This window comes from Myxine glutinosa, chromosome 12 (assembly GCF_964187855.1).
Source record: "Myxine glutinosa chromosome 12, kmMyxGlut1.1, whole genome shotgun sequence".
In the NCBI taxonomy this organism is placed as follows: domain Eukaryota; kingdom Metazoa; phylum Chordata; class Myxini; order Myxiniformes; family Myxinidae; genus Myxine; species Myxine glutinosa.
The window spans coordinates 35392259-35404677 of NC_136272.1; the positions used below are offsets into that span (position 1 = coordinate 35392259).

General features: G+C 41.8%; 1 protein-coding gene across 1 annotated transcript in view; it reads left to right on the plus strand.

Moving 5' to 3' along the window:
- The window catches only part of UBR2 (ubiquitin protein ligase E3 component n-recognin 2), a 327955-nt gene that overhangs the window by 297164 nt on the left and 18372 nt on the right, over positions 1-12419 (plus strand). Inside the window, exons 34-40 of the mRNA XM_078766741.1 lie at positions 2235-2307; positions 7901-8049; positions 8935-8990; positions 11256-11352; positions 11548-11615; positions 11737-11887; positions 12160-12262. Coding sequence (XP_078622867.1) covers positions 2235-2307; positions 7901-8049; positions 8935-8990; positions 11256-11352; positions 11548-11615; positions 11737-11887; positions 12160-12262 — 697 coding nt within the window. The remainder of the gene's footprint in view (positions 1-2234; positions 2308-7900; positions 8050-8934; positions 8991-11255; positions 11353-11547; positions 11616-11736; positions 11888-12159; positions 12263-12419) is intronic.

Consider the following 12419-nt stretch of genomic DNA (forward strand, 5'->3'; position numbering starts at 1 on the left):
TAAACATATGGACACTGCCAGGATTTCCAGGAAATAAGTTGGAATTTCAAACAAGGTGGATCTGGGGTGAATTAGTGGGGGTAGAAAAGATCAAGGTTATGGATGGGGGAAGATAAGAGATGGTGGTGAACAGCTGTTTTAAAGACCTGGAGGGAGGAGAGGGATTGAAGGGAGTGTGGGAGTTTGTTCCACAGGCGGGAGAAAAGAGGAATGAAAGAGTGAAGGTGAGCAGAGAGCCGAGATTTCGGCAGTTTAACCATCAGAGGGTTGCTGGCAGATCTTGTGCGACCTGTAGGAATATTTGGGGGACAGAGCACGGAGAGAGCTGGGGGAGCAAGGCCGGAGAGGAGTCGGTAGAAGACAGAAAGACCACCTACCTGCCTGCGGTGAGTGAGTGAAAGGCCCTCAGAGATAGCTTCATCGCGGGAGATTCCAATGATTTTGAAAGCTTTGGATTCAACAGCGTGAAGCCGAGCCAGGTGTGAGGCAGGAGCACCAGCCCATAGGGGAGAACAGTATTCCATTGAGCTGCGGATGAAAGCCTTGTATGTGGTGAGGAGCTCAGGTGTGCCGAGGAAGGACTTCGCACGACGGAGGATGCCCAGTCGGCGACTGGCTTTGGAGGCCAGCTTGGAAATGTGGTTTTCCCAAGAAAGATCATGGCAGATAGTGAGACCCAAAAGCTTGAGTGACAGAACTTCTTGGAGAGGATTGTTGAGAAAGTAGATGGGAGGGTTGTCCAGTCGATCTTTTCGGAGAGACATAGTAAGAGAGTGAGATTTGGCAGGATTGAAAGACATGTTCCACTTGTTTGACCAGTAACGAAAATGCTTATATAGAGGTCTTTGGCACGGAAAAAATGCTTCATTCTGGAATCTTGCAAAGCACATAAACTCCTGCGTTTATTCTGCTTTGTCGGAAAGGTTTATCGATTTTGGCCTTCATTTACGAACTGCATCAAATATGTAAATCTTTCTAACCACTCACTGACACACTCATATAAATGTGTACAGTAGTAATTTATACGTGGGCTAGAAAGATGAAATGTTGCACACTGATGTAACTCGGAGCAACAATTCCAGAAAAGAATCACAATACTGTCCGTAAATGGAAATATGTCCGTAAACGAAAGTTAGCTGGTGGAGCCTCGCTCCTACTCACTGAGCGTCCCGTGACCAGAGACAATGTCACATCATGCGACCCGGCAATGTTGTGATCTTGCACGGGCACGATTGCTCCCCAATGGAGCAGGTGTTTCTCAGTGTTATGGCTATGATTTGAGAAGTGTCTGTGGGTTTTAGCATTTGTAGATGGTTTACAGTGGTGTACAAACAGCTCAGTAGGAAGTAGAAAACATTTATCGTTTATAGATGGCGTACAGTGGTAAGGGTTACAGTGCATACTGCACGTATTGCATGTTTACTTTAAAAGAAAAATTGACTCATAAGAACTCATTTCCAATGTGTTTAGGGGGGTAAATTGAGTTACAGTGACCGTCAAAAGTTTCCCCCCTCACAATGAAGGCACGATGAAGTTCTGCAGCACAAATGTTTTCCATACATCCAAACATTGTCACATTTTTCCAGCGGTGGGTGTTTTCCCGATTCCATTGGAATGTAAACCCTTTACAAAGAAGACCGAATTTTGCTAAATCTCTCACAGCAAATCCATGAAACAATTTCGACAAAATATTATCTGTACGTACCTATTATCTGCACATACAAAATTAATTTATCCAATTGCTTAAAAGAATAACTATATCCACATATCCTTCCCTGGTTCATTACTACTAGAATATTAGAATATAAGACCCGTCGCTTCGCTGACAGAAATACCAATCTTTGCTGCGATGGCTAATCCATGGGGGAAGAAAAAAAAAAAGGATTCCTGGGAGATCCTGCTCTCCTTGCAGGGATAACCAACGTCACGTGTTGACATTTACAGTTTTGACACGCGTGTCCATGTACCCATAAAAAAAAAAAAAATTAAATCACATAACACAACAAACAAACAGACAAACAGACAGACACGGCTCCTTTTATAATATAGATACTTGGCATTGATCAAAACATTATTGTTCCTTGAAAAGTTTTTTCATGTTGTACAAAATGAAAAAGCAACACTCGTGCTGAAGCACGTGGAGGCAGGTTTGTGAATGATTACCGGTGATATTGGGGTTTTATTGAAGGTTAAAGTGATGCCATTGTGACTGACCTTTGTATATCTTTCCCTAGAGCCTGGAGGATTGTCCATTGTCGAGGTACCTCAAGGATTTCGGAACATCCATAACTTCGGCATCATGACACCGTATGTTTAAACTTTTTGTTTTTATCATAAATACGTCATCCCATTTTTCTTACTTCATCATTCTGAAGTTCATGACGGCATGCCTTAGAAGAGAAGCAATAATTTAGTTAATTGAAGATTTTAATAATCAAGTGTACTAATCCATATTCCATGAGTAATTGCATTTATTCATAAATTACAGCAATGGCAGACTGAAATACCTCAATAACCTTACTCTCACAAGATTTGCTCTTTCTTGCCAAATATTGTCACAATTGTCCTTCCATTTCCAACGTTACCTGCTTGTTTACTGACTGTGATCATGAAAACTTGTAGCTTATCATGACAGCGAAACAAGCTTGGATAGGTATTATCACATGATGCCTGGGACTTGCACTTTCATTGTCTGGTTGCTCTTAGTTCCATAGGCCATATCTGTTGGGCTAATACTTTCCATATTTGAATTTGGATGTATTTGTTCATGTTTACATAGATTATAGACTGCTGCTCATCAAGTTAAAGACTACTGCTTATGCTGACTACTGCATCCTTGCTCTCACATCTGGGGAGGTTCTCGCTCCACATACTGGACAGAATTTAATCCAAAGTAATCTGACTGATCAACTCTCCCAATCTGACCTCAAAACTCAACCCGCTCGAATTACGCTGCAAAGTTGGCTATTTCTCTTTTAAAGTTGGTTCTTTCTCTTTTATATAGATGCTACTTCGGTTTCTGCTCCCGAGAACTTGCTGTGTGTGTACCTCCGCCTTTAGCAAGACCACAAAAAAAATTGGGGTTGGAGTGGGGGGGGGGGGGGGGGGGGTTGTGCGGGGGGTGTTTACCCTATGATATGGAGTATTGTATTTACTAGCTTGTATGTATGTGTATTATTTATATATATATATTATTGTTACGTTTGTAGAAGTGGGTCGAGATGACCTTAGTACAGTTAGAAATGTAGAGAGTAGTATGGTCCGTCTTCGGGTAGTTTGTCGATCTCGATGTATAAGCAGGGAAATGTAGCTGAAGAATTGTTTGTTTAAACATGCACCATATGGAGGGTGGTGCATTGTATTAAATAGCTCGGGTTTAAAGTTAAGTAAACTTGCTTAAAACCTCCTGTGTAACATAATGGGGTGGGGACTGGGTGTGGATTCAGAGAGAGAGAAGGGAGGAGTTTCTTCGCCACCAAAGGGGCAGGTTGTTCGGAATCTCGTGAGAAGAGTGGGGATTGTGCCAGAAAGGAACTTCTGCAGGGTTCTGAGGAGAGCAAGGGTGGAAAAGCACGCTCTGAAGAGAGCTTCTGAGAATTGGCATTATGCCAGGGAGGGAGCGGGAAAGATTGCCTCGTCTGAGGTGAAGTGCTCTTCTGCCTGCATGCTTGTGTTCCTGCTCCATCGTCTGCTCCCCGTTTCTGTCTGCCTGTTGCCTGTTTGTGCTTCGCCGTCCATATTTTGTAGCCTGCGCGTCTTGTTCGTCCCCGCCTGTTTGAGACTGCTCGCCATCTCCATCGCACAGCAGGCTAAAGCTCTAGATTGCCACCAATCCCTTAGGACAGGAGCCTCACTGGAGGATCTGCACTAAATCTCATGACTTGTAACAATTCTGTGAAGTCTTTTAATTTATCAGTGTAGCAGTTTCCAAGAAAAATGTCGCAAAATATGGTAGAATGAAAATCCCAGGAAGAACTGCAGGCTTCCTGCGATACTGGCTTTGAAGTCAAATTAACCTCTTTGAAAGCACATCGTGCAGAAGTTTGGATATGTGCAAACGTTTTTTATGGCGTAGCCCATTGGGAAAAGCCATCTAGAACAGTGTTTGTCCGTCCGTCCGTATGTATGTATGTCCCCTCAAACGTATACCAATCAGAGATGAGAATCTGGTCACATGTCAGGGTGATGTGATTACGGCGTACATCGGCTGACTCTCCACACACCGCCATTTTGATTTATATGCCGTTCATGCCGAACATATCGTCGAACCTGTCATATATCACAATCGCCATGCTCTACCTTTACGTTTTTCATTTAGTGTGAAACACAAACAAACCGATTGTTAAAATGACCATCAAATATCGAAAGCAACGACAATAATACGGTACACATAGGTCTTGGGCGTTGTGCCTCACCTTCGGACTGCTTCGGACAAATTAAGCCCAGGTTTCTTAATACAGTCGTGTATCGTTTCAGTAGTATCGTTTTCGTAATAATAATAATAATAATAATAATAATATAGTAAATATGACCATAACACTTTAATCCCAATGTCATTAATACAAAGTTAATGGATTGAAGCGGTGTATGGTTCATGATCAATGATAAGCGGTGTTCGGCACTAATAATAATAATCGCAGAAGTGAGGAATTGGCCTCGGTTTTTTAATGGTAATATCATTTTCGAAATATAACGTTAATATTTTAGTACAGTCATACCCCGTTTTACGCCATTTAGACCTACGTCAAATCCGACTTTACGCCACTCTTCTAGAGTAAATTTCAGTTCAGCGAACATCATTATGTGCGACTTTACGTCACTCCTACGGATGTGGAAAAAAAAAAATTTCCCTTAAAAATATATTTAAAATAAATAAAATTGTACATAAATTAACAATAAAAGAAGCTAAAAAACAATTTAAAATACAATAAAAAGCACATTAAAAATATATACAAATGTACGTACAGTATACTGTACGTATGCACAACTGCTGGTTCTCATTCAAAACAGAGGCGACGTACAGTATTCCTTTACTGTGTCTGTGTTAGCCATGGGTCCTAAGAAGGATAATGCTAGTGTTTCCAAGCGTAATGTGGTTACGATGGAAGATAAGTTAAATCTGATTAAAAGGTATGAAAAAGGTGAAAAAGTGTCGGTGATAGCGCATAGACCTTATCGCGAATCGGAACCGCAATGCGTCATGGGATCGGAAAGGGGTAATAACGCCGCCGGCGGTCGCTGTCACTTTGACAGACTGCTTGTTTACATTGACACACTACGTGATCCTTACCACTTTAAACTACTTTTAGGACTTTTTTACTGTGACAAATTAACTGTGAACTGTGATCAGCTCATGAGCCAGTATTTGCAAGCCAAGGACACCGTCGCAAAACTGAAAGCCGCCATTGCAGTATGTAACAAGAAGCTTACTGTTTCGGACATAGCAAACTGTGATGAACTTGTGAAACTTTATACAGGTTTACCTCGTTATGACCTGTTTAAGTGGTTATTAGTAGAAGTATCCCCTCATGCACAGAACCTTCATTATTATAAGGGGAAATTATCAATGGAAGACAAGACCTGGCAAATAAACAATACTACAAAACTCGGAGTTAAGCGATCTCAATCTTTAGAGGATCAACTACTCATGACATCTAGGAAGCTTCGGCTTAATCTTCGCGACAAGGACCTCGCATTTCTCTTTGGATTAGGACAAAGCACCGTCTCCCAAGTTTTGTTCGCAAGTGTACAGCCAATATAAGTCAAGACCTACTCTCAAGTGCCTTGTTGGTATTACACCTCGCGGAACAATTTCATACATTTCCAAACCTACAGGAGGAAACACGTCGGACAAAAAAATTGTAAAGATGACGAACATTGTAGACAAGTTCCAGTCTGGCGATATTTGTATGGCCGATCGAGGTTTCAATATTCAGGAACTGTTCTTGCATAAGCAGGTTGTTTCTCTTCTCCAATGGGAACCCCACTTTCCCTAAAATATTTCTTTAAATCGCTGGATTTTAATGCCAAAAAACGCTGAATTTCTTTCACATTAGCCATCTTCCTTTCCGTAAACACAGCGTCGATCGTAGACAGACGCTTCCTCTTCTGGGTTCATGTTTACCTTTGCCCCCTTTTCGATCCCATCATGCTTTGCGGTGGAGCGCCCTCTGTTGATATTTACCGATTCGCGATAAGGTCTATGCCTTAGGGCTGCCACGGTCGACGGTATCGACCATCATTCATGATAGGGAACGTATTCTCGCCTACGTCACTGAAAAAGCGCCGCCGGATAAGACTGCTAAAATGTGTGTTTGTGTTCAGAAGAGACGCCATGTTTAAGGTGAATAACATAATCTTATTAATTTTATTTATTATTCTTTACAAATTCATTTATTAATTGTGTTCATTACTCATTAAAAAATATGACAAAAATGTGTTTGTAGTGTTCTTTAAGGTTTAGCGATAGTTATATACTTTCGCGAGTTATTTACTCTAGTTTTACGGTGTTTGTCTTCATTTGAAGGCATTTTTAAGGCATTTTTTAATTTTTGTTTTTTGTTTTTTTTGTATACAAGATCGAGGCTCGTGAAAGAGCTAAAAGGCATTACGCCCGGTTTACGTCAAAAACCGAGTTACGTCACGGCTTATGGAACCAATTAATGACGTAGGCCGGGGTATTACTGTATATCTAATCATAACACTAATACCTTCGTAGTGACTGCAAACGTACTAGAAGTGAAAATATATCATCTTCTACATATTAAAGTAGCGGCAGTTTTGTGTCCGTTACGTCATTACGTCTATGATGTCATTACGACGGCTGACTCCACCGACCGACATTTTATTTTACAAGTACACCTCACTACAGGAGCTGCAGAAAGGGTCATTCCTCTTTGGGGTATATAGATTACAGTCTCTCTATGGTCCGGTCTCAAGAACATTGGGTGTGTTCATTTACCAAGCTTCTTGTGGAGAGATCGCTAAGTGGTTTAAGCCTTTGAGCAAGCACGCCATTCAAAACCCTTAAGGAACGGCTGGTTTGGCAAGCGTTAGCTAGCTGCTTGGTAAATGAGCACACCTCCAACCCTCGTGGGGTACATGGATTGCAGTATATCTTTGCTCAGTTCTGTAAGTAAAACTTGCTCACGGATGTCCGGATTTCTCCAAATTTCTTTGTTTAATGTTATAAGCAGCATTAACGACTGTTTGAAAAGATAATAATATGACTGTGTTTGTGGTTTATAATATTTTACAAGCCCGGCTACGCCGCTGTTAGACCTTTGGTCTTGTTTTCTAATCAAAACAAACTTAGACAGGGCCATTGCGACACAAATGAAATGTTCTGCCAATTATCAGTTTTCATCAAGTACAATCTAGAAATGTAAAATTTGCTTTAAATCATTGCTGAGATGGTAAGGGTGAGTGTGGCATCTGGTGGTGATTAAAATGCACAAATATTAAATGACGAGCACAAACAATCTTCAATCATGTGTTTCTCAACAAATATTGAATCATTATATGTGAACCAACTATTTTTGAAAATAACATGTGATAAGCTTAAATTATGATGGAGGTGTGTCAAAGTTTGTCTCACATGCAGAGGGTGCCATATCATCAGGTATAGCACATTTATTTGAAGAAGCTGCAAACCTGCCAATCTGAGCCTGCATGTTCTGTCGTTTATAGCATTCTGATGAACACTGGATGGATGACTCGCAGGGAGGACGTATTACATAGATAAGCACCGATATTCAAAGAGACTGTTAACATAACTAAGTTTATTCCATGGATTGCAAATCTTTTAATATTTACCACATTTGAATAATCCCATGATTACATGACCTTGTAGAATAAATATTAACATGAGACATTTGGGAATAATTGTGTGCCATTCTAGACTGCGATACTCTGAAAGTATGCAAGCCATGCTTGCCACATTTGGCACAGCAGCATTTCATGTTGGCCTCAAGACCCATCCCAATGAGCAAGATCCACGTGTTCCTGTGATGGTTTGGAACACCTGCTCATTCACCATCCAAGCTGTTGGTATATTCTCGCCTATTATTTTGCCTAGAAATATGATTTGTCACCACCCTTAGCACTCTGCTGCCTTCATAATCTGCATCTCTTTACTGTGATTGGCTCCACTTCTCATTTCATACAATTTTCAGTGCTATTTAAAGTTGAGCTGTGCTGCCTTTTTTCACCTTCGAGATGAATAATAATGGTTATTTTGCAAAAATCGACCAAACTCAACGTTTTATACCTCACAGAAGAGCAAAATATGAATATCAATTTCTTTAAATATGTCGACCACAAAACGTCATCAGGCCCAACCACAATTCTAATTCTGAACAACTCCATTTACAGATAATTGATGTACAAATTTCCCCCTCTCTAAATCTCACTATCCCCACCTCAACTCTCTCTCTCTACCTCTCCCTGCCCCAATTCTCTCTCTCTTCCCACTGGAACTCTCTCACCCTCCTCGCTCCAACTCCCGCTCGTTCTCCTCGCCCCAACTCCCACTCGTTCTCCTCGCCCCAACTCCCGCTCGTTCTCCTCGCCCCAACTCCCCCTCGTTCTCCTCACCCCAACTCCCGCTCGTTCTCCTCGCCCCAACTCCCGCTCGTTCTCCTCGCCCCAACTCCCGCTCGTTCTCCTCGCCCCAACTCCCGCTTGTTCTCCTCGCCCCAACTCCCGCTCGTTCTCCTCGCCCCAACTCCTGCTCGTTCTCCTCGCCCCAACTCCCGCTCGTTCTCCTCGCCCCAACTCCCGCTCGTTCTCCTCGCCCCAACTCCCGCTCGTTCTCCTCGCCCCAACTCCCGCTCGTTCTCCTCGCCCCAACTCCTGCTCATATATACAGTATTTACATGCTTCCCCCTCAATTGCCATTGGTTTTATATCTTGCGTCTTGCTGTTTGGGTACAGAAAGCCTGCTGCATGAAGAGCAGAAGCCTTTGCTGGGTAGCCTGACCCGGAGACAGGTATGCATTGTTGACACATCTTCTTCTGCTACTGTTTTTGTAGTATTATCAGTTTCTTGAATATATCACGTAAATAAGAATCAGGTTACTTTTCTTATGGAAGCTTATTCATGCTTTCATAAGTTTTTATGCCTCTGCTGACAAAGTCACCAGAGGCATTCTTTTATTCAATGATGGGGAATTAACAGTGCTAATTAGTCACAGAGTTGCATACACATCCCTGAAAATATCGTGGTTTGACTTCTCTTTAAAATCTGCACTCTGTTTTGGGACTGCTTGGAGCTCGGAAGCCTTACATTCAGTCACCAACTCTTGGGCAGATCACATCTCCAACCTAGCTTTTAAGGTAAGCCAATGCCTTGGTATTCTCTGCAGAGCTATTCCTTTTGAGCTATTCTCAGCTCATTACAGTGTATAAGACCTTCTTCTGAAGTTTCAAAAAGTATGTGCCACCACTCTGGGCTGGTGCACCTTCTTTCCATCCTGCTCTCCTGGAGGTGAACAAGTCCATGGCATGTTATTGGCATACCTCGGCAGGAGAGGGAGTTCCCAAGTCTGCTCCTCACCCAGTTCAAGCAGATTGGTGGACTCAGGGTTTTCTCTCACCTCACTTCTTACCTTGTTTATTCCACCATCGAGTGATAGAGATGGGATGCCAGGAAGAAGACGAAGAGGAAGGCCAAAGACCAGATGGAAGGATGCAGTGGCGAAATATTTAGAAGTTGTGAGATTGGAAAACTATTGGGTGACTGACAGGAGTGGATTGAGAATGGTGATCAATCAGCATTGTGGTGACCCCATGTAAAATGGGAGAAGTTTTATTATTATTTTTTGTATACAAAGTCGAGGCTCATGCAATTGAGCTAACTCAAATGCGCTAACTCATTGAACAATTTGCAAAAATTTCCAAAAACAGGTGCCAATAGTGGATGCCACGCAGGAAAATGAAACGGCAACAAATACATCCCCAATGATTGCAAAAGACAAAATAAATATACAAAAATAAATATACACCAACAACTGGGAGAATGACAAAAGAGCAGGAAAATACAAAAAATAATTGGACAGAGTGGGGATAGACAAAGAAGGCTCATTGGAATTGCGAAGAGGAGGTCAGCTCAACTGGGTCGGCGAACGAATCATAATAAATGCCCAAGATCAAGGACACTACACCATTGGATTAAAAAAGATGGCGGGTCTGAGTCAGACGGACAAGTGTAGATTCTGCAAGACAGAAACAGAAAGTACTAGTCACCTGCTATCGGGATGCAAAAAACTATTATCACAACAACTTTACACACAACGGCACAACAAAGTATGCAAAGTGATTGATTGGCATATCTGCAAAAATTTAAACGTCTCAGTTCCAGAAATCCTTCCAGTCATCCTTCCGAGGTCGGCAAATCGAGTACCAGTTCACTGGTAATTCCCTGTTTGTCGTAAAAAGGCGACAAAAAGGGTTGGCGGCAGGAAGGGCATCCGGCCGTAAAACATTGCTTCAAAAAGGGGACCAAAAAACAACAACAACCACGGTCCCCGAAAAAGGCCAACCCCCGCTTGCGGGGAAAAATGGCCTCTAAAGGTGGTAGTTCCAGAAAACGAATGGAAACACAAACCAAGGTCAATCATTGAAAATGAGGACGTCATGCTCACGTATGACCTGATGATTCCATTGAGCATGATCACAGAAAACAAAGCATTGCGTCCGGACATTGTACAGAGGAACAAAAAGGTAAAGACAGCATTGATGATTAAGATATCAGTACCCAGCGATTTTGGCCGAAACAACGCAGAAATCAAGAAAATGGCCAAATACCAGGACCTCAAAAATGAGGTCAAGAGATCTTGGAAGCTGAAGAGCATCGAAATTGTACCAGTGATAATTGGAGCAACAGAAATGATGAAGAAGAACCTCACTGAGAATTTGAAAACCATCCCCAGGAATATTACCACAAATGAACTACAACTGGAGGCAATCCGGGGTTCGGTGACAATCCTGAAAGGAGCCCTCGGAACAAAACTAAATCCCTATTATTGATGTGATTTTCTTTTACAGTAAGCTGTAAAAAAAAAAAATCTAATATATCACACCGTTTTTTCATTTTAGAGAAGGGTAATGTGTTCTTTAAATGATGATGCAATTTCGGTTTATTTTCAAAAGTAGAATCATCACAATGTTTATAGATGTTTCGATATTTCATCTGTCAGGGCCGTTTAAAAGTCTCAATCATGTCTGAGTTGCTGTTTTGCTTTGATTTGTGGCAGGAGAGCTGTTTGCAAGCACTCATGGGATTTGCCCCTGCCCACCAGAACACGGTCCCACTGCACGTCCAGCAGGCACATTTCATCAGGCTTTTTGCGTGTACGACAACTAGATATCTTTCTTCTTCTTTTGATGTGGCCTTTGGGCCTCTTTTGTTTTCTCGTCCATTAGTTTGAAATGGTTCGGCACTTTGCCATTCTCAACAAGTATTGCCCCCTCCCCACACTGAACCTTGACATCTCTATCATATTCATCCCTCTTCACCTAACGTATGCAATTTATTTTCTTTTCAAGTTCTTACACAAGACAGGAAGATTGAAGCGATTCCATCCATCCTGCAAGTTGACTTATTTCACGTGCTGGTGGGTCATGTCTTGTGTATAAATCATTGTTGAGATCATGAGTTGAGACTTTATTGTGATTACTGACTTCACAAAATTGTAGAGTACTTTCATCACCGACCGGTATGTGCCGCCCTTATAGGTCAGTTCAGTGATTTGCTGTCCTGCAGTCTACAGTGAGAAATGCCGATCTCTGAGGCCGACCCCATTGAGTTCCTCTATCGACGATTTATACCTATTGCACTTGGTTACCATGGCGCATATCATACAGATACTTCTCACATGTGAAACAGGTCTTTGAGAGCAAATCACTTGCCCACAACTGCGTGACACACATTATTGACTTTGCACAATCAATATTTTTACCTTGCCAAGATAAATAAATATAAATACAATGGGAGGGAGATCATGAGGCTCTCAACCTGCCTTCCAAATGATTATTATCACTTATTAACGGTACACTCTTTAAATAGCACTTTAAGTTCCTCAAGGCTAAAATCCAAATCCAAGGAGTGCATTCATTTTCTTTCAAACTTCTGATAATCTGCCTTTGACCTACCTGTAGATGAGAGTATGGAGTTGGATTCAACCTCGGATGCATGTCCAGAGCATGAGGAACAGGAATCTATCTTCAGACTGCATCAGCATTGTATGCAGTTGGCCAACAGGTAAACCCTACTATGCTGATGGGGGTTTGAAAAGCCGTGCTGTGTGTCTTGTTATGTATTATTATTATTATTATTATTTTTATTTTTTTGTACACAAGATCGAGGCTCGTGAAAGAGCTAACATCAATCACAAAAAAGGACAAACGGACACACAAAG